This window comes from Sinocyclocheilus grahami, unplaced genomic scaffold (assembly GCF_001515645.1).
Source record: "Sinocyclocheilus grahami isolate Dianchi unplaced genomic scaffold, SAMN03320097.WGS_v1.1 scaffold141.1, whole genome shotgun sequence".
NCBI lineage: Eukaryota > Metazoa > Chordata > Actinopteri > Cypriniformes > Cyprinidae > Sinocyclocheilus > Sinocyclocheilus grahami.
The window spans coordinates 1,025,515-1,047,606 of NW_015505320.1; the positions used below are offsets into that span (position 1 = coordinate 1,025,515).

At 36.6% G+C, this 22,092-nt stretch overlaps 3 protein-coding genes and 1 long non-coding RNA gene across 10 annotated transcripts; 3 read left to right on the plus strand and 1 right to left on the minus strand.

The window, feature by feature from the left end:
* Positions 1 to 496: 496 nt before the first annotated feature.
* Positions 497 to 1,615, minus strand: cbln9 (cerebellin 9). Its single transcript, XM_016280520.1, has 3 exons — positions 1,372 to 1,615; positions 991 to 1,128; positions 497 to 910 (listed from the first exon to the last, which is right to left on the minus strand). Exons 1-3 carry the CDS (start codon positions 1,538 to 1,540, stop codon positions 627 to 629), a joined length of 591 nt encoding a protein of 196 aa, XP_016136006.1. The 5' UTR covers positions 1,541 to 1,615; the 3' UTR covers positions 497 to 626.
* Positions 1,616 to 7,746: 6,131 nt separating this feature from the next.
* Positions 7,747 to 12,740, plus strand: LOC107591367 (apolipoprotein L6-like). Of its 5 annotated transcripts, none has more exons than XM_016280515.1 (10): positions 7,747 to 7,972; positions 8,746 to 9,069; positions 9,257 to 9,322; positions 10,074 to 10,148; positions 10,278 to 10,334; positions 10,415 to 10,474; positions 11,013 to 11,090; positions 11,171 to 11,210; positions 11,382 to 11,433; positions 11,507 to 12,740. In XM_016280515.1, the coding sequence occupies exons 2-10, from the start codon at positions 9,001 to 9,003 to the stop codon at positions 12,339 to 12,341; spliced, it is 1,332 nt and encodes a 443-aa protein (XP_016136001.1). In that variant the 5' UTR covers positions 7,747 to 7,972; positions 8,746 to 9,000; the 3' UTR covers positions 12,342 to 12,740. The 5 variants fall into 5 exon arrangements, with proteins under 5 accessions (XP_016136001.1, XP_016135999.1, XP_016136000.1 ...); XM_016280513.1 differs by having other exon boundaries at positions 8,995 to 9,069; positions 10,406 to 10,474; XM_016280514.1 differs by having other exon boundaries at positions 8,998 to 9,069; positions 10,406 to 10,474.
* A 282-nt stretch (positions 12,741 to 13,022) lies between these two features.
* On the plus strand, positions 13,023 to 21,256 carry LOC107591365 (uncharacterized). Of its 3 annotated transcripts, none has more exons than XM_016280509.1 (21): positions 13,023 to 13,101; positions 13,567 to 13,636; positions 15,041 to 15,064; positions 15,190 to 15,294; positions 15,379 to 15,444; positions 15,672 to 15,737; positions 15,859 to 15,927; positions 16,781 to 16,852; positions 16,992 to 17,039; positions 17,147 to 17,212; positions 17,348 to 17,422; positions 17,526 to 17,597; positions 17,684 to 17,752; positions 17,843 to 17,896; positions 18,114 to 18,176; positions 18,253 to 18,315; positions 18,450 to 18,524; positions 18,617 to 18,653; positions 18,851 to 18,902; positions 18,975 to 19,389; positions 19,530 to 21,256. In XM_016280509.1, exons 4-21 carry the CDS (start codon positions 15,205 to 15,207, stop codon positions 20,121 to 20,123), a joined length of 2,046 nt encoding a protein of 681 aa, XP_016135995.1. In that variant the 5' UTR covers positions 13,023 to 13,101; positions 13,567 to 13,636; positions 15,041 to 15,064; positions 15,190 to 15,204; the 3' UTR covers positions 20,124 to 21,256. The 3 variants fall into 3 exon arrangements, with proteins under 3 accessions (XP_016135995.1, XP_016135998.1, XP_016135996.1); XM_016280512.1 differs by having other exon boundaries at positions 15,379 to 15,438; XM_016280510.1 differs by lacking the exons at positions 13,023 to 13,101; positions 13,567 to 13,636 and adding an exon at positions 14,286 to 14,335.
* Positions 21,257 to 21,275: 19 nt separating this feature from the next.
* Positions 21,276 to 22,067, plus strand: LOC107591374 (uncharacterized). The gene is made up of 2 exons (XR_001609872.1): positions 21,276 to 21,390; positions 21,426 to 22,067. It is a non-coding gene; the product is annotated as an uncharacterized lncRNA (long non-coding RNA).
* Positions 22,068 to 22,092: the final 25 nt, after the last annotated feature.

A 22,092-nucleotide genomic window follows, 5' to 3' on the forward strand; every position in this document is an offset into this window, starting at 1 on the left:
CCTCCAGCTAGCGCTGTGATGTCGCTGACCCTAGTTACCTGTGGTTGGCCTGGCCAATCAGAAGAGAGGCTAATGAATATTAATTAAACAGGCCAAAATCCATCTGTTCTCAGCTGAGCTCCTGAGAGAGGAGCTGTAAAAATATATTGAGATGGTTTTTGGTACTTATATCGCAAATATATATTCTTAAGGACATCAAAACCTCAAATAAACCTCCAGAAAAGTGTTCAATATGTGACCTTTAAAAGCATGTAGGTGGTACTGAGTAACACGGTTTTGTTCAATCATGTTAAAGAGAGATTCATTTTTAGCTTTTCAGTAGTGTCCTAATGTTTCTTTTACTTGCCTTTACTAGCAATATCATGTAACATGCATGGAATTTTATTATGACGTAAGAATTGTTAATGTCTACACATCAAACTGCTCTATTATTTCATTGACAGGTTTTAATATTAATGAAAATGGTACCAAATTTAAAGGATTTTTGTAGGCTATATTAAAACTTTATTGTATTTTTGTCACTTTTGATGGATTTTATTTTTTCTTGCCAAGCATTGATTTTTTACATCTGAATAAAACATTGTATTTGGACTAACATCCTTTAGAAATTTACATGGGCAGAAACTTCACATAGTAAAAAGTAGGTGTCCACTGAAGGTGTTGCGTCTCAGTGCATCTGTGTAGATACGACGGTTCTCTATGAGCTGAAGACGTATCTGGTCCCCTTGTTCAAGAATAAGACTAACTGAGTTGCATGTAGTGTCTTCAGTGTCTTGCCCAGGAGGGTTATCTGATGCTGCGACCACCAAATTGCCGTTCTTTAACAGTTTCACACCGGTTGAAATGTCATAAGGATTGAAGACCACAAAGTTGAAGAAATAAACTCCTTTTACTGGTGCAGTGAAGGCTCCTGTTAATAACAGTAGAAACTTGTTGTTGAAAATTGCTGAAGCATCATGTTTGAAACTTCTTTGACCAATGTGGTGGTACCTGTATTGGTGTCATAAGCATTTCCAATGTTAGTTAATACATTTTCGTACACAAGAGTGATTGCTTCTGCATATGGCCCAAAATACTTGATGCCCGCTGAAGATGACAGTGAGGCTGAAAAGGCTACTTTTGCCCTTTCTGCAAAAAAAGAGATGAGATGAAAATGTGCAAGTGAAGAGAAGAAACTTTAATGTTTCTTTTCATGCAATCATTGCTATTCATGTAGTCTCCTTGCATGTTTCCTAAATGTCATGTTTGTAGTCAGAGCTACACTGGGGACGAAAAAAGAAAAAGAAAAAACCCTTTTTATATCAGCTTTAAGAAACAACTGGCCTCTCCAGTGGTCAGACAGTTTAGAAAATAAAATAAAAAATACAGTACCTTCATTCTTGGTTCTTAGTTCCCTGACTTCATCATTTAGAGCATTTAACTTTTCCTCCATGGTCTTAATCTTTTTGAGTTCGGCAAGGATGTCTATTGTTGGTGACATTAAATCCTGAGCCAGTGTGGTCCACACACACAGCAATAAAATGCCAATTTCCATCTTCATCTTTGCTGCTCTCTGTGATTATTAGATTGTGATCACTTTCATAGCCTCACAAAAACCTAACAACATTTATTGAACTGTCTGACAGACTTTGGACTACAAATATTTAAACTTCCCTTCCTTAAAGAAATAGTTACCATTTGTAATACCAGTTACCAATGGTAATACAAGAGAATTGGTTTTGCCCAGTTATTTTGCCCAATTCCTCTTTTCGATATTGTTCTGTTATAAATTCTATTGGATAAAATTTTCTTTATTGATATTGCATGAAGAGATTAATGATCAGTGACACACTCAAACAGAAAACAGTAAAAGAGCATTATAATGGAATAGTGTGACACTACTACAATGCTTTTATGGGTTACGTTTGGCACACATTGACACACATAAGGGTCAATCATTGCTAAAAATCTACCATAATGCTGAAATTGAATATACCAGGATTTTTTGTGAACTTCTTTACTGTGGAAAATAAAATCTTATAGGCCTATTTTGATTTCCAAAGGCTTTAGAGAAAGACTTAGCTACATGTATACATGCCTCATACTGTAGGTGTCGTAAACAAAGGTGATACAACTGAAGTATCAGTTAGTATGTTACATATCAAATTGACTTAAAATGTATTATCAAATTAATTTACACATTTACAAAACAATAATGTATGATTACACTCTATATATCTATCTCTCTATCTATCATTCTTTTACTCATTTGCTCGTTCATTCAGTATGAACTTTATATTTCTCAGGCTAGTGTTTTTGCTGTGGTTTCAAAATTGAAATTGAGAATTGTAAAATTTAATTGGTATCTTAAATATTGGTGTCATATAAGCTAATTTATTAGAATACAAGATAACATTGATTAAAAACAATGATAACAGCAACGATTTTATTTTTTTGTGGCAGGGCCAATGAAAATATTGGCAGGGCAAGTAATAATTTGAACTACTGACCCGACCGGGCCAGTACAAACAATCCTTAGCGTTGAGCCCTGATCTTGATATTAAAAAAATGCTGGTGAGTAAACCTAGTGTATTTTCTGTTCACATGGGGAAAAGCAGATGTCCACTAAAGGTGCTGTGATGATGTTCATTGTCAAAAATCCAATATCCAGGATAGAGATTTACACTGATTTGATCTCCTTTTCCTATAGCATAAGAGAAACTCCATTTGAAGAGCCGATAAAAAACTCTGACTACATGCACTCCCTTCATGGGTGCTGTAAAATTCCTGCATCAGATGAAAAAATTACAAAAATAAAATTACATAAATCATTCAAGACTTTTTTTTTTGTTTGCATCATGGGAATCTCCAGTATTGAGAAAGATGTGTTTGTAAATCAGGGTGTGTAAACTACTGTGTGGTCAACAGGGGTTATGCGCAACAGACATCCGTATTCTGTTAATCGGGTCTCGTCGCTTCCGGTTCAAGCGTTTTGCATATGCTTAGTTAAATATGAAGCAGTTTTACTCAAGATGCCTTCAAAGTAGATACCAGTGAAGATCATAACCAATGCCCATCACATATGCGGACTGATATCTAAAAGTTTTTTTTAATCTTTATTCTTTTCACATTTAGATATAAAAATGTAATAAAACGTCAACAATAAAAACAGCTAGCTAGTTTAACTGATTATCTTAAAAGTCCATAGATATCGCTATTATTTAATACGGCTGTTAACACGTTCTCCGACAAGCGGAATCAATGAGACCTGTTTTCCAGGTTTGGTCAGGACATATACCCTATGTATAGACGACAGTGAAACTGAGAAAACTTTTGAAAGTAATGCCGAGTTCACACTGCACGATTTTAGCCCGATTTTTCACTCGCCGACAGGTTTTGCGAAATCGCCAACAAATGCCCGAAATCTGAGGCAAATCGGTGCTCGTTCACGCGAGTGACAATCACGCAGTGTGAATTATCAAAGACACGATCTGAGGGAATCGCGGACACGTCGCCGACGCCCGCAAAATATTTGGCATGCTAAATATCTGGAGCTCAATCACAATCACTGTGTGCAATGATTTCTGACTGAAAACTAAATTGGCCATGACCTACAGCCAATGAGAGACCAAGATACAGCACAGAGGGAAGTTCGGGGAGGAGTTATAGACCAGAATATCAGTATTTTAATAGATATATGAACAATTATATCATACAGAAACAAGCACAAACATTTGCTTGACCAGCTCGAGTTATTTCCTTATCACTTCTCGCATGTGTTTTGTTGTGAAACGTAGTTTGCGGACCAGACAGAGCTGTCGGCGATTCTTCCTATTGTGAAGTCATGCAGTGTGAAACCCCCTGTCGCCGATCCATCGTGCAGTGTGAACACAGCAGCAACTGAATGCTGGCCCAGATAGTCAAGCAGTGTGAAAACAACGGCGATCTGACGAGTTTGAAAATCGTGCAGTGTGAACTCGGCATAAGACAAAATATGTAGGCTAAATTAGATTACAACATCATATATGTTTGTGACGTGTGGGGCGGGGCCAAGAGCCGTGGGAACGGAGCAAGGCCGGTGGAATAAGTGGTAGGCCTAATGCAGGACACCTGCGCCACTCACCGGTCTCCAGTCCCACGGAGGAGCAATGGAAGGATAAAAGGAGGAGTGACGACAGTGCAAGACGAGAGAGGACCAGGCCCGGATTTATGTTGTTTTGTTTGTGCGCGGCAGTCGTCCGTGAGGGGCTGTCGCGCTATTTTAAGTTTTGTGTTTATTTTATTATTAATAAGTTATTAATTAAATAATACAATTATAGCGGCAGCCAGTACCCGCTAAGGGGCTAAGTAGTGGGAAAATGTATCCTTCCGGAGCTCCTCTGTGGGACGAGCCCGGTGAGTGGCGCAGGTGTCGTGCATTATCACTTACTGCCCCCGTCATATAGATTTAACTAGGTTTCTTTTAAAGGATTACCTTCAATAAAAAAGTAAATAACTGAAATTCTTTATAAACAGCACTACGTTAGGGTTTCAAAAATTAAATGAATATAAATGACAAAAATCAACATTTTAAATATCTAAATGTTTGTGGTTATTTAAGTTACAGCAGAGTTTTATATGGTAATGCTGTTTTAGATTAAGCATAAGCATTTGTGAGGCTGATGATACACCGGGCAACTTTGAGCAATGTTGCCATCAACGGGCAACCAGGTGAGACACAGAGCCTACAACTGAGCTAAAATATCCAAATAGAAATTTGTTACCCGTTCTCCATGGGAAAGTGCCCAAGCAATGTTGCTCAAAAAAAGTTGCCACATGTATCATCAGTTTATAAATGTAGCCTAAATATGTGAGATTTGTCTGACAAAACCGTAATAAATTGTTACCTTCATTTTCTTTTAGTTAATCCATTTTGACTGTGTCCTCCAGCTTCTTTGTTCGTGTTAAAATAATCATTAACTTAAGTGCATACATGGACGGTAGTGATTTACTTTTGAAAAATCCACAATGTTTTGGATGAGTGCTAGTTATGTTAACACTAAAACAAAAAAACTAGGACTTATTAATCTGTGTCTAGGAAACCAATTACTTTTTGGTACTCCATTAATGTTCTTAAAAACACATTTGTAAACAGTGTCATGTTAGCTGTATTTCCTGTTCTTAGTTGCCCCATTTCCTTCTCCATAGATTCATCCTTGTTTCCGTGATCTTTATTTTCCCCAGTTCTTCAAGGATGTTTATGTTTGGTGAAAATAAATCATCTGCTGGTATACCCCACACATTCAGCATTAGTTTTTCTCAGTCGCTTTGGTGCATTTCTCGAATCAAATGAACTTCTCAAAACTACTTGCTCAACCTCCACATTATCTAGTCCAGAGCTGTCCAAACTCGGTCCTGGAGGGCCGGTGTCCTGCAGAGTTTAGCTCCAACCCTAATTAAACACACCTGAACTAGCTAATCAAGCTCTTACTAGGCATAGAAACGTCCAGTCAGGTGTGTTGAGGCAAGTTGGAGCTAAACTCTGCAGGACACCGGCCCTCCAGGACCGAGTTTGGACAACCCCGATCTAGTCACTTGATGTGCACAAATAAAAGCAGTTTCTCATTCTTTTGAACAAGTTGTGATTGCTTTGGTACATTCATGCAACTGATTATGCACATTTGTCTGTTTCCTACATTATCAGTTGCTATTGTCATGTTGCTTAAAATGTATTATATAGTTCTCTGTGTAATAGTCTTACCACTCAAAACGTTTAGTCATTAGTTCATTGTATAAGTCATTAAATGCAAATTGGTTGATCTAGCTGATGAAGTATATTTTCTACACATTTCTATTAAACTTTTTGTAAATTTGCCATGAATTGTGGAGGTGAATCTTGACTTTCACTAATGAAGAGAATGTAGATCAACAAATTATAAACCAGTTCTCTGAAATGGCTGAAAGGTGCATCTCATGAACCTTCAATTGGAAAGCATATAGACAGAGGACAACACAAGAGTTACAAATTCTGACAATGGATGAACATCCAGGAAATGATCCGGATCAACAGCTGAGAGGAAGAGGAGTAAGGATGCATGGTGGAAGGGTACAGAGGAAAAGGCAGAAGAGGCCAAGGACATAGGCACATATCAGATTAAATAAGGGCCACTATTGTGGACCATGTCGTCAATTAATGGCTGAGGTGGGTTGCCTGTGTTTGCCTTTCTAATTTTGTATTTTCACCTTTGTGCCCATATTTTGTTTTCTTTTCTATATCACAATGACATTATACTGTGAATCCATCCAGTCTCTTTCAATCAATACCCCACATACAGTAGTGTATAAATTTGTACTTTTTTAGGATTAAATATGATATATGAAAAAAATTACAACATATGTGCTGTATGTGAATTAAAGTTTGTGGTGAAGTAATCAAAAGTTACAGCATTTGGAACCAAGGTAGCCCTTCTCTTAGCCCTTCACAGTTTTGAAATTGTTTTGAATTTGAAGTAATGCCTCACTCAAGTTTAGTCAAAGCCCCAAACAATTATACTACTTTTATTCTACTCGATGAGACCTTTCAAATGACACATGACTATCTGAGCTGTATGCTTCTGACATATTAGAGTACATGGCACAAAAAATATTTTTCATAAATTATGGGGGGAAAAATTCTAATTAACAGCAAATAACTCAGCACTACTTAGTTAGGAGTTAATCAAAGTGGCTACATGCATTGCAACGGTCAGACTCCAAGCTTTCAAATGTCACCTATTTTTTTCTTGATCTATGCAGTGATTTTGAAAAATATGCTTATTTTTTTTCATCGCTCGGGGCGCACGCCGGCTGTACACTCCGGTTTAGAGGAACTAGGCAGCACTGGGGCGCGTTTCCCAAAAGCATCGTTAGCCAACTATGGTCGCAAGTTCCGTCGTTACCAACACAGTTCAACGATTCGGTGATCAGAAATTTCATTTTTGTGATGTTTTTTTTCTTCAATTATTTAAATGAATAGGCCTACAAATTAGGAAACAGGTGCAGTTAATCGCCAGCGTCAGTCACCAAATGTATATATATACAAATTAATAAAAATGTTCACGGCTTCACAGGATGAACCGGTTCCCTCGTATGCATTGCTGCTGTTTTTCTAACATTTTCTATCAACATTTTCTAGAAACACATTTTATTTACTTTAGTTATTTGAGATGTTATAATAGTTATCTAATTGTGTTAAAATAGATTAAACAATTATTTAACAAATATTATATTTGTATAATAAACTGGCCTTTCATCAGAGTGGTCGGGCCTTATTCTGTCATGCCCGTCATGCCCGTCCGCTGCCTATACGCCCCTGCATGCAGTGTAAAGCTCAGACTCTAAGCTTTAAAATTATATCTATTTTGTGTTATTCCATTATGATTTTTTTTCTTGTGGGTTAATGTACTAATGCACTTCCCTTAAAGAACTCCTTGACATTCTATTTCATTGCTTCTATTTCAGTAATTTAAATTTAGAAATAACCTAAGGCTATGTAGGCTAAGTACTGGCTGCAAAAAAAAATCAAACAAGACCATACTGGTAGACCAACATCACCAGTAAGACAATGCGGGTTTTCCCGGAGAATAACTCAATTTTTGGTACAAATTTGTTAACAAAATAATGGTTAAGTAGGTCTCTCTCTCTCTCTCTCGCTCTCTCTCTCTCTCTCGCTCTCTCTCTCTCTCTCTCTCTCTCTCTCTCTCTCACTCACACACACACACACACACTATCTGACCAGCAGTCTCTGAGTGAAGAAAGCCTGACTAGCAGCACCTGACTGCCGTCCATGGATTTACAGACACAACAAACACGGCAAGAAAGGGCGGAGTTAATAACATTCGCTACTTTACACTGCAAGACATAAGTACTGTATTAGCCTACAGTTGTATATTTTTTTCATTTCATAGACAGACCACAGATTTGTTTCTCTTTCGCCCTGCTCCTTTAAGGCATTTTTTTCTCTGGGAAGTGTGTGGTAAGTAACGTTAGGGCATGTCTTGTTATTCGAACTTTTTTGTGCCGTTTATTTTAACAAATTATACAAAATTGAATATGTATGGTGGGAAAGCACTGTCATATTCAGGAAAAGACCTGAATCCTGAAAGTTAAATCCCGTGATTTGCCTTGACTCTGTTGATGTTGACAAATTAGCATGAGGCAGCAGGACTGACTAACAGCCGTTACTTTGATTTCATTTCTCAAATACCCTTGCTGTCACCTCTATTTTGTCCCCAATATATCCATGTTTTACCTAGGTATGCCAGAATTTCAGAAGCGGTTTTAGTGCATACATGTCTCTTGGTGTTTTATGGTTTATAATCTGACAATAAACTGAGTTTATAATCATTTCTGAAGAATCACGTAGCCTAACACTGAGGACTGGAGTGATGGCCGATGAAAATTCAGCTTTGCCAAATCATGTAAATCACATTTTAAATTGTTGTTTCAAATTATAATAATATTTCACAATATTATTATTATTTTTTTACTGTATTTTTGGTGAGCATATAGCCTACTGACTTCTATCATTCCTGAAGTTGCTGATCTGGGGTCTGTTCTGCCCTGCAGCATATAATGTTGATTCATGAAGGTCCTTTTTCAACAAAAAAAGCTTTTTCTTTCTGTCTTAGGATGACCTCTCAGTTCAAAGACAACTTTCAGCATGTGGTCTGACCGCAACATCAATGAGTGTTTAATATTCCTGTTTTTGCTCATCTGACTCTCAGTCCTTTCTTGATCATTTACTAGGACATTCTAATAATGGACACAGAACTTTCTAAAACTGATACCTTGTCTTACCTTGTCTGCCTTTTATATGTCTGTACTCTGTCCCTCTCACTTTCACTTACTGACACACTGACATGTATTGCATGCTCCATGTGTTGTGTGTTAGTTAACCCTTACTTAATGTTCCACATACTTGATCTTTTTTTGTAATTTCACTAGTTCTTATAGGTGATAAAACATGTTGTAATAGGAAGACATCTGCTTCCCCAGCAGGGCATGGAAAAAACAAAACAGTCCTTGGAGCCCTGTGAGAAACCTGAGGATAAACAGTCAAAATCTATGCAGGTGGGCTGGGCATTCATTGCTTTTTAAAGATGTTAAAAAGCAATGAATATATTATATATTACAGCTCAGATTTATTACATCTTTGGGTGGCTCTTAGGACTGCCGTTAATCCAGTCAATGTCAAAAGGCATGGGCATTTTAATCAAATGCTTATTGTCAAAAATGCACTTTTCTCTTTTATACCAAGGTTACAGGTTCTGGATTAGATACAGACGAGCTGGTTAATGTTGAGAGCCAACCAACATATAAGCAGGTAAATAAACAGTTTCATCTCTGCACTGGTTTCTAATGTAAAGAAAATGTAACTGCTTTTGCTTTTTATTTTATTCTTTTTATAATATTTTATAATAAAAAATTACAGTATTATTATATTTATTTGAAAATTATTATCATGATTTTATTGTAGATGTATTTCTTGTGACATTCCTGTGTTGTTTGTTTATTAAAAAGGCTTTAAGACTTTAACACTCGATTAGGTTTATATGTACAGACATTACCCCTAAACTTTGAGGTTAATTGAAAACATGTTGTAACAGACTGGTGAAGTTGCTGCTGTTCGTTTAGGAATCTTGTGCAAGTCTAGCTTGGTATGGAAGCTGTTCTTTGAGCATACCTTTGGGCTTTTTCAGCAATACTTTTTGATTTTTTTATTGGCATAGCCTAAATAGCAGTAACCAAAGATAAAAGGCAAGTAGACACATGCACATCAGAATGCTGGGTGGAATATGACTCAAATTGTTGTATAAGATCATCCAGCTGAGGTCGAATAAAGTAGTTCAATAACAAAGCAAATTGTGAGGCTACAATTTAAATACTTGTCTGAAACATGCAGCAAATTGTGCTGTTTTGTCAGGCAAACATGAAAGGTTAACTAAAGTTTTTTTAATGGCATTTCTGTTTTGTAAATCTGCACTTTTTTCATAAATACAGATTATAGGCCAGATAAACACTTTTAAAGTAATTTCTGAATCATAGGGTTATATGCATTCTACTCATCGTTACAGGACACTAGCAATGAAATCATGGAAAAGAAGTCTGACAAAGTGGCTGAGACACCTGGAGAAGAGGAGAATCCAAAAGTAAGCACCCATTTTACCATTTTGAGTCAATTTTGATGGCCTTAACATTGCATGTTTTCAGAGAACCAAAACAGGTGATCTGGACTTCATCCCAGTCAAACAGCTTTAAACCATATGACATTTTTACAGCAAAAGGGACAAAAGAAGAAACCCAGAAATCCATTTATGCCCCAGATTGCAGCAAAGGTAAACATTTTTACATGTTTACTTTTTTAATATGCTCACAGTTGTTAGTTAATGAAACCGTGCTGTTTCAGAAATTTCAGAACAAAACAACTCAGAAGAATGGAAACCAAAATGGAGACAGTGGCAGTGACCTTGCAGAGGTGCTGTAATGTCCTAGCAGTTCTTTTAATCAATAACTCTCGTGACACTGAAAACAAGACTCAACCAGGCAAAGAATGAGAACTGAGAGATGTGGTATCCTAAATATAAAAACCCACTGAAGCCTTCATAAACTGTTTTACGCTACAGGTCAGGTGACAATAAATGAGCCATGCATTGGCTTGCCTAACAGTTGCACAAATAGTGGAATTCTATATGTCTGCAAACATTAATAAGAAAAGTTGTGTCTCTAAAGCAAGCATTCTGTGCTTCTATTATTTTGCATCTTGATTAAAAAATTAACAATTACTATTTTTTTTACTCATCAAGCAAAAAAAAAAAAAAATCAGCTTACAACACCAAATAGTGATTTTTGCAATCTGTTACAAAAAACAAAACCACACAAACACACTACCTTCCTACTTGACTCACAACTTCTGCAATTTCTGTTGGTTTCTGCATTGGAATTTTCCCTTCAAGTTCCCTTTTACACGTAATTGTCCAATCTACTTTCTGTTGTTGTTGTTTTTTCCCCCTAAGACTAAAGACCCCAAGAAGTCCCTCATGGAATGGCTGGATGAGTTCTGTTTAAGTGAAACTCAGAGAGAAGATGAGGAGGTTGGTTCTATAAATAAAGATCCATGCCTTTGTTTTCTAAAAAGAAAATTTTTTAGTCATCCTAAATATGTCTGTCACAGGAACTTGATGGCCTCATGGATTGGTGGAACACTGTGGAACGTGAGTTTTCCTACCCTGTTTGTCTACTTTCAGAAACACCCACCCCACATACTTATTATGTAATCTAATTAACAGTAATTAATTCTTAATAAAGTTCTGATAGATGGTCCATCATGATCTGGACATGATATTCTTAGTTATTTTCCTCTCTTTTTGTTTTTACCAATTTAGAATGGGAGGACATGCCCAAATGTGACAACATGACAGAGAAAGAGGAAGCCAAGTAATTCCCAATTCATTCTGTGTGCATGTGACATGACAAAGTAAATTTGACTGACCAATTGTCTTTTTCTCAGGGCTTTTGCTGTAACAGCTGAAAAGGTGCAAAAGGGCATACGTGTGTTTAACAAACTTTTCTCAGAACGGGCAGAAGGACTGTGGCAGCACGTGATCGACCTGCATGCCATTGCTGATGGCCTGGACCGCTTCAACAAGAAAACCAAGATTGCCCAGATCACTGGTGGCTCCACCAGTGCTGTGGGAGGTGTTGCTACCATAACTGGCCTCATCTTAGCACCTTTCACAATGGGAACCTCTCTGATCGTCACTGCGGTTGGTCTGGGTGTTGCCATGGCAGGTGGTCTTACCTCTGCATCTGCTGGGATATCCAGTACCGTCAACAACTCTTTGGATCGCAAGAAGGTGGAGCGCATTGTGGAAGACTACCAGGCGAAGATGGCTGACCTTAACAAATGCATGAAGTTTATCAAGCAAGGCATTACAAACCTAAGCAAGTTCAACCGGAATAAGATGAAGAAGCATGCATATAATCAAGACTACCCTTGTTTAAACAATATCTACGAGGATGGCGCCATGGCGGGCAAAGCTATTCTCACCAATGCCAATGAGATTATGCGTGTGATGCAGATAGCCAACGCGGCCGGAACCACTGCGGCACGTGCTGTGCAGATCGCTAGTATATCCACAGGTGTTCTGACAGGGCTTTTTGTCGGGATGGACATCTATTTTGTGGCCAAGGACTCCCATGAGCTGAAAAATGGTGCAAAGTCAGAATTTGCTGCCAAGATTAGAGAGGTGGCAGATCAGCTGCATGAGGGCTTGATGGAATTTAACATAATCCGAGATGAGTTGCGGTTGACCACCACTATGAAAGAAGACAAACCATCTTGAAAAGCTCTGTAAACACTCCCCTGAGTTTATTTTTTACTTTCAGACTAGATGATATATATATAAAAAATTATATGGTTCTAGAACTATAGCTACTGACTTTCCTTATTAGACAGCAAAGGAAATTCGGGATCTTATTTTGTTTTTATGACTTTATATCCACTGCTTGTTAGGGTATATTTGCTGCTTTTATAAGGCTATTTTGTATTTTGTAAAACAACCTGATAAAGAACATTAGTTAGTTAATTATTTATTACATTTAATTACTTGCAAATTTACCATTGCCCAAATATCTGTCTGTCTGTCTGTCTGTCTGTCTGTGTCAACATTTTTGATGGTTGAAATGTCACCACAACTGTGTGACAGTCTTAAAGTGATTTTAAAAACCAATAAAATATATTTTCACACAGTGAATATTGCAGTAGGTTGTGCTTATTTCATTTTGTATTTATTCTCCAATAACTTTTATGGGTTTTCTAAAAAGTTTTCAAGGCGGTTTTAACGTGACCTTTATGTAACAAAAAAAAACAGGTTAATTTGTTATAATAAAACTCAGTACCTGAGCAAAAAGTAACAAATATGACTTGTTACTTGTTTAGTGGAAGTGAAGAGATATGATTCACCGTCGTCACAGTACCCTGCTCAACCGCCCCGCTGTGCTGTCTTTACTCAACACAGATTAACCGGGCGGCGGGCGGAGCTTGACAAAGTTTTGACAGGCCGTTTCCCTGTAGAAGACTAGAAGTACGCATGGGAACCTAAGGTAGGCAAAACAGTACGGTGAAATATCGTCACGATTGTCAGTTCTGTAATGTTTATTAAATCAACTATTATGTTTCGGTAAGAGATTTTTGTGTTTGTCTCGCCCGCGCAACGTGTCATTTCAGAACAGACGCTTTCTCTGAGACTAGAAAAATCCACAATAACGAAAAAGACAAATAATTCGACATTGTTGTTTGAAAATAAAATAATAAAAAGTGAGCAAACCAAAGCGCATCTTAACGAACGTTTAATGAAGCGCCTGGAACGCGAGGCGTTGACGCGTATGTAGCCTACTGTTTGCAGTCGTTTGTCATCATGAATCATGTCAGTGTCTGGCGCTCCTGACTCTGAGGATTGTTTTACAGTGCACTCCTGTGCAGTGTTACCTGAGTAACGCTTCATAATTATAGTTTACATTATTTTACCATGATACATTGTGTAAACATGGTTTTTTTTCTTATGTTAGAAATGGAGAAGTGCAATTGTGATTCCAGAGGGAAAACTGAAACAGGAAGCTCAGACCTCCCCTAAATGAGGTAACGTGGTTATACGAGGCAAGGATACAGTCATATGATAATAAAATATCACTCTTTGCCATACATGACACTGCTAAAATAATTGATGGATTTTTAACATTAAAAACAAAAAAGTGGGGAGTAAGCAGATTCTCAGAAGTCTCAAAACACAAAATACAATTTAGTCAACCTAACTCCATTAATGCTTTATGTCAGCTAATCACAAATAGTCCACAAAATAGCGGAAGAATATATAGACTTCTTTGACCTTTTTTTTTTTTTTTCTGACTGCGAGATAGGTCTAATAATGCTGACAAGAGATTTGATTATGAATGTCTGTTGCATTTCAGGAAATAAATGTTTCCAGTAACTGTTTAATTATGACATGAAAAGGCAAGGTATGTTTATTTGTATAATACATTTAATACGGTGTCTAATAAAGAGAGAAAAAAGAAAAACACATTTTTACTATAAATTAAGAACATGAAGATTATGTAAAAAATTGAAAAAGGAAAGAAAAATAAGCAAAAAAAGGCTAAGCATTTAATTTTATTAAGCATTTAATATGTATATTAAGCATTTATTATGGAAGTGATTATGGAAATTCTGACTGCGAGATAGGTCTAATAATGCTGACAAGAGATTTGATTATGAATGTCTGTTGCATTTCAGGAAATAAATGTTTCCAGTAACTGTTTAATTATGACATGAAAAGGCAAGGTATGTTTATTTGTATAATACATTTAATACGGTGTCTAATAAAGAGAGAAAAAAGAAAAACACATTTTTACTATAAATTAAGAACATGAAGATTATGTAAAAAATTTAAAAAGGAAAGAAAAATAAGCAAAAAAAGGCTAAGCATTTAATTTTATTAAGCATTTAATATGTATATTAAGCATTTATTATGGAAGTGATTATGGAAATTATTTGAACTATAGATATTTAAAAGGAAGTCATGAACTATTTAATGAACCACTAAAACATGTCCGGAGATGATTGTCCATTTCTTCATAATCTGTGAAAGAAGTTGGTTGTGATAATTAATTTTACTCTCTGTGGGCCTGGTCTGACAGAATAACATCCATGGACATGAATCCCAAATAGAAGAGTCCACCCCAGAAAATGTCCAGTGAATGACACAGAGCAAGAAAATCAAAGCGAGAGAAAACTCTTTTTATAGGTTTATGTGTAAATGTAAGACATTGACTGTGTATGTTAGCAAAAAAAGGCACAATATTTTAGAATGATTCTAAATAATATGAGAATATTGTAAAGATTAGCTAATTAGATTGGCTTTTCAGAAAATACAAAAAAAGCTATGTGCTTTCAAGGTAATTTCAAAGCATGATATTTAAAAAATAAACTGCATTAATGGATTTCTAAGTATAATTTACTTCACTAATGGTGAATATTCCTCCATAGGTGTGAAAACAGCAGATCATTAAGGTGAGCAATATCATATGTCATTGTATAACACACTTAAATGCGCAAATACTTTTTAGCAACCACATATATGAATGACATTCCAATTTGTGTTTTGTGGTGTGTTTTTTCCTCTGCTTGTGCTATAGAAAAAAGCTGATTCAATGTCCAGGCTTTCAGACGTAGTTGAGCGCTCATCTGAGGCGAGACAGTACATGTTTAAGGGTGTAGGAACAGGAAGCTTTCACACTAAGGTAATTAGTTTTATGTAACTAGACTCTCATAATATCTAGGCTTTCATTTGCAACGGTTAGTTGACTATTTTTTTTTCTCTGTAGGATGAGAATGGTGAACTCACGAGCAATAATGATGGTCTGTTGGAGAACAGCAAAATTAAGGTTAATGTATGTAAAGCTAATGTATGTTTTGTCTTAATGCACTTGAGAGTTAATGTAATGTTTTGATTTCTCAGAATACTGTTCTGAATCTGCATCGATTGTGCTTTACAATAAATAACATTTTGAAATATAGGCAGATTGCAAGGAAGAATCTGATTTAGTAATATGTAGAATCTATACAGTAAATATAGTAGTGGCATGTTTCTGAGAAGAATAATTTAATCTTTTCCCAGAACAAGCTAACTGAAAGTGAACTGTCGGCTCTTAATGATCATCCATCGGGCAACGATAACCCAAAGGTCTGTCGTCTTATTATAAACTTGACTTTGATCATAAATGGTGTAAATCTATATCCGATTCATAGTTTTCACTTTTAATGATGAAAATGTTTATAGAATGCAAATTGTCTTCATTTATCAGGGGAACGTTGCCAGTTTCAGCCGGTTGTTTAAAAGAACTAAAACATGGACGAGACTCCCTGCACAAGAGGTAAAACATCTGGTGGAGCTTTTAGACATTAAAATAGTCAATTTAAGCCAATATTTTTATTCATAACAGACAACTGAAGCTATTTCATATAGTCATATATAATCAGTTATTAGTGTTCAAATGACCTGAACATGAGTCAACAGCACTGAGGTACCAGAATGCTGCTATTTTCATCCATTGTGTCTTACATAGGCCTACATGCTTTGCAGATAAAAATGACATTACATCACACAGTTAGTGTCAGGCCATGAAACTGTACCATTTTTTACCACTAGGGGGAGGCAAGAGACTTCCTCAGTGAAATTGACCACAAATCAGCCAAACCCTCAGGAGAGGAATCTCATGGTCAAATGAGATGCCTGTTGAGTGGCACATACATTTTAAGCTAACGATTATGATCTTATATGAAAGATAATGCAAACTTATAAGAGATTTGGCTCAGGATGGCTTCACTGCCACCACTGACAGTCTGTCTAGCCAACACAGCTATAAGGTTTGTTGTGATTACAGTACACCTAACATCACATGACATCACACCTTAGACTGAATATCCAGTGTGAATCACATGGTTTGTAATGACACAATATGTTTGGATTTAAAAATAAGTATTTAGTGCTCTAGGGACACCACAACAGCTCAGATGATCCACCCTGTGTCCACAAAAACATACAGTAAACTGTATAAAATGTATTGCTATAATTGTGGTCAAGTTTTTTTTACAGTTCAGTCAGTAAAATCATGCTTTGATGTTGCACATTACACAGAATAATGCAACCTGCAATTTTGAAGCTTGTCTTTGGTTTAGCTCACAAATACTGTATGTCTGATGTTACCTTCCTCTCTTTCTTAACAGGAAGAGCCATCATTACAACATGGAGAACTCTCAGCTGGCAATCACAACAAAACACAAAACAACAACACCACGGTGTGACAAAACTGCAGCCTTGGATGCAATCATTTATTCTTAAATTAATGTCTTAAAATTTACATTTTGCAAAACTGTCTAATTTTTGATATAATTCTTGTAGCTTTGCATAATGTGCTGGTCTTCTGTCTCTTTACAGGAAGAACCAGCATTGAAAAATGACGATTTTTCAGGCAGTGGCAATCTTGTAAGTCACAATGGCAGTAGGTTCAGTAACAACAATCACATTGGCCATGTATAATGAATTCAAAGTCACACAATATGTCATTCTAACTCTCAGATTCATTTCATTAGGAGGGAAATTCCCTGTTTAATTTTCACAAAACAATTCCTAGAGGAGCTGAGGATACTTCTGAAGAGGTATATTGCTACAACAAAAAATAATTAACGTATGACTGTCTATTTTATTTATCTGTAGGATTTGTATATTTTTTGTATTGCTACTCCTGCCTTCCTGTTGATAATGCACAATAGTTACAAGCTTTCTTGTTGTAGGACAGCCCACCGTTACACATTAAACTGCTGGCCTGTAATGACAATCTATTATATCTCTCCAACAACAACTTAAAGGTGCTTATCACAACCTTTTATTTATATTATATAGTAAGATATATGTATATTATTGTAATTGCTTAGTCACCTGCTATTGACAATAACTGTCCTTTTTGTGCAGGATAACTCAGCAAAGCTAAGTGGCACTTTTCGCAGTTCCCCAAAACCAGCCTTACGTTTTCCTGCTGAAACGGTAAAGCATCTTCCATTACTTATTACTGTATTTAGATTTTATACCATTTTTAATCAAATTAAAATGACAGTTTATCCGATATGTAGGACCCGCTAAGTGAGCACAGTGAATTTACAGACTGGGATTATAAATTCTTGGACACTGGCATTGAAAAGGTACTTTACCAAATTGCTAAAGATTATAAGTTGCCTGCAAAGTAGATGATGTTGTGAAACAAATGCTGAACTGTTTCCTCTATTTGATAGAAATCTGTACCCAGAAAATACCATGACAAGAAACTATCTAACAGTAATAACAAAGTAAGCCTCTCTCTCACTTTCTAAATAGAGGAGTACTTGTTTTCTCTTCTGAAGGTCACAAAAGTGGCATACATAGGCAGGAATATTGTAGGAAATTGAAGTCCATAATTCTACTTGTCACAAACAGTAGTAGAATTTGACTTTTTGTTTGCACCTGAAATTATTTAGTGTCAGTTCACATTCTGAAGTAACTCATGTGCTGTTCACATTTTTTCAGGTTGTGTCATTTAGAGTGAAGAGAACTCTACCTAGAATGTCCACATTTTCATCCAGTACGCAGGTAGTGTTAACACTTTTGTAAAATATCACTTGATATTTTACATCAAAACAACTGCCATACTCTAAAATCTATATAGGATCCAGATCAAGAAGATATGATTGAGGAGCCAATGGAAATGGAGCAACTGGGGACAAATGAGGTGAGTTATTGTTGCAATGAGTATGTGAATGAGTGTACATTATGGACATTGGAGTTTATTGCAGTCCTTGACTTATTTGACACATTATTATGCCATCACATAGTAATTAATATCTTATTCTCTGAATGTTACAGGACTGTACGTTTGAAATCCTGCCACTGGAGATGGCTGCCTACCCAACAGATTTAAATTCTTTAGAGACAGATGAGGTATATTATCATTATTGTTTCATTATTATGCAATAATGTTAATTAGGATATCTATTTTAACCTTTTATTTCTCTCTTGCTCTCTTTTCACAGGATGATGACCTGATGGACTGGTGGAAAACTGTTGAGGGTGAGTTGGGTCAAATGACCTGATTACCTATTATGGATATGCAAAACTATATGTTTTCAAAAATGACTAGTCTCCTAATCTAAGTTGACTAAAATTAATCAGTTGGACGATTGGTTAATCTTTGTCCCTCATCCCTGTTACTATATCTAGTTTAGATCACTGTTAGCAACTTCATTTGACTTACTGACTTTTGACAGGTTGGAGTGAATGGAATGAAACAGCACATTTTCAGGAGGACGACGAGGAGCTGTGAGTAAATGTGGATTTTAGTTTAAATCATTGTCTAATCGCCTCCACTGATCTTTTTTTATGTTTTGTCAGGGCTGTCGAGGCTGCTGCAGACCGTGTGTTCAGGGCCGCCCGTCTCTTTGTCAGTCTGTTCAACCAGCGTGGGGCATCTCTGCAACATCATATTTTAGAGTTGCTTGCTCTGGCAGACAATGCTGACAGCTTTCATAAGAAGACTGTGAGTGCAGCTGTTGGAGGAGGCGTAGCTAGTGTTGCAGGGGGCATAGCCACCATTACTGGACTCATCTTGGCACCCTTCACCTTTGGCACTTCCACTATCGTCACTGCGGTGGGTATCAGTGTGGCAACAGCTGGAAGCATCACCTCAGCCACAGCTAACATCACCGATGCGGTTCAATCCAAGATGGATCGCAAGAAGGTGGAGAAGATGATCCAAGGCTACCAGAATGAGATCAGTAACATCAAAGATTGTCTGGAGTTCATGCAGGTATGTTTAGCATTCCATCTGTGTGTCAAATGTTTGTATGCCAGGCTATCATTCTCTCTGTATGTTGATCTATCAGTCCATCTGTTTGTCTATTTGTTTTTCTGTCTGATTGATGTGATTTTTTTCTTTTGTGTATGTAGGAAGGAATGAACACCCTACAGGAATGGGATTTTAAGGGGTACTCTGAGAGTGTGGTCAACACGAGTCTTAGTCGTAACATAAAGCATGTGATGAAGGAAGGTGGACGAGCAGGTAGAGCCCTTATGATAAACACAGATAGGCTTATCAACACTGTGAAAGTTCTAGGTGTTGCTGGAGGTGCTGCCAAAGCCGCCAAGGCCATCAGTATCACCACAGGGGTCATGTCCACTCTCTTCCTCGCCCTGGATGTCTTCTTTCTCGCCAAAGACTCCAATGAACTTCGCAAAGGTGCCAAGACCAAATTTGCCTCCAAGCTCCGAGAAGTCTGCAAAGAGCTTCAACATGGCCTACTAGAACTAAACAAAGTGAAGACTCAGCTTCAAAAGACCATGGATGGAATTGAAGTGGAAGAATATGAGGACGAGGAGGAGGATGAAGACCATTGTGAGTCAGATCTTGTTAAACTGGCTCTACTTGAACAAGAAATAGATCAGTTGGAGGAGAAACTTGACCAGAAAACTATGCAGCAGCAAATGAACCGAAGCAAGAGAGGAGATGCTGAGAAAGAGATGTCAAAAAAAGAAATAAAATGAGGAGTCAAAGAGATGAGTGAATGATAAAGGGTCTTATCAGTGAGCTAACATATGGAAACAACAGAAGCACTAAATTGAAAGATTTGACAGGAAAAATGGTAAGTGGGAAGGAATAAAGCAGTTGAATTGAAAGGACCTGGAAAGACTTAGAATATAGAAAATAGAAGTCTTTACACAGATGTTAAGGGGCTGAAAACAGATTATAAGAGGAATCTAATGAGACAGAAAGAAAAGAAGCCTATAAACACTTGTTGTTGTGTTATTCAGGAAAATCAAAGATGACATAGTAAGAGAAAAACAAGGAGATTTGCATTTCTTTAAATAAATACCAGTGGATGCAAACTGATGCCACTCAGCATGCATCTTTTATTCCTGTGTGCTACACACGAGAATCAACATTCTTGTTGTTATTTAACTGAATTTTTTTTTAAATATGGTAATCACCATTAAGTATGCAGACGAAAAATTCAAAATTAATTTTTACGGTTGCAGGTTTAAAACAAACCACTAAACTTTAATATTTAAGGTGTATCAATAATGTTCACTCTTGTAAACAATGTAAATAAATTAATTAATTAGAATGTGTGTGAAAATACAGACCATTGTAAAAATGTGAAGGGCTTACACAGCATAAGGGTTGAGTCAGAAACTTTACCCTCAACCTGTTTCCCACGGCCTGTAGTCTATAATTAAGATTCTCACAATTGGCTAGTGTGGTTTACAACACACACACACACACAAATCTGTTTGTTTCAATTCCGTCAGCAATATATCCAAGAAGTATTCTTTTGTGGCTTTACATTAATCAAATTGTTCTTGTGTGGAAAAAAAAAAAAAAAAGGGAGTCCACCTTAAACCAGTAATGACAGAGTGCACAACTAACTATCATTTGTAAGTAAAAAGGCATTCGGTAAATCTAGATTTTATTTTCTTTATGAGTGTGAGAACTTTAAATGAGCATTTGTTGGAGCTGACCTAGTGGGTAGTTCATGTGTTCCAACACATGATTCTTTGGGGTATGTGCAGGTGAAACAAGTTTGGATTATAATCCTATTTCCTCCTCTCTGCCCACAAAAAAAAGAAAAGTTTTTATGCTGGGCTTTATGCAGCAAAGATGTAATGTATTTTTGTTATTTTTTATGTATTATTCATTTTTTGTAAATATATAAATTTTTTATAAAAAAAAAAAAAGCATTTTCTGTTAGTCTATTAATAGGTAGTTTGTTTATGATTTAACATTTATTTTTAAAAATGCTTCCTAAAAGGTGTTATTTTTCTCTGGATTTATGCAATGCATAAAAGTTTTTTTTTTTAATGAATGCAAAATGCGTTTTTGTATTTATTTTGTAATAAATAACCTAACCCTTCTCTTATAAAAGAGCAATTTATTCAATCCAAAATGAATGTTTATTGGCAAACATGTTGAAGATTAGCCGACAGGCTGTCGAGTCATTGTTGTGAGATGTTTCCTCACAAGTTTATTCAGCGTACGCCGAAATCGAGATAAGCATCTATCTATCGACAACAAAATCTCCTACTTCCATTCACGGCATCCAAAGGTGTTGAGGTTTTTTTTTTTTTGCTAACATTGAAGGGTCCTTGAAGCGCCTCTGATAAAATCCACCTGCAGCAGAGCCATAAATCACAGCTAGAGGTGGGATTGAGGACTCTTCTGCAACCTCAAATGACAAATGGGACACAGTCTCATGAACTTTTAATGCATGCGAGCTTTGCTGTTCACATCAATTGTTGCATTTGTGACAGGGCCTCATGTTTCTCTGCTTGTGTGTACATAGGCCTAAGACTGAAAGAATGGGAGAGAATGCCCTCTGCTGTTGAAGAAAATGTTTGTATATGTTTGGTATTTGGGGTATTTATACAGTTTATAGCTATTAAGTGTTTATAGGTTTTTTTTTTAGTATCTATTAAAGTATGACGGCATCATCTCCTCTCACAAGATAAACATTTG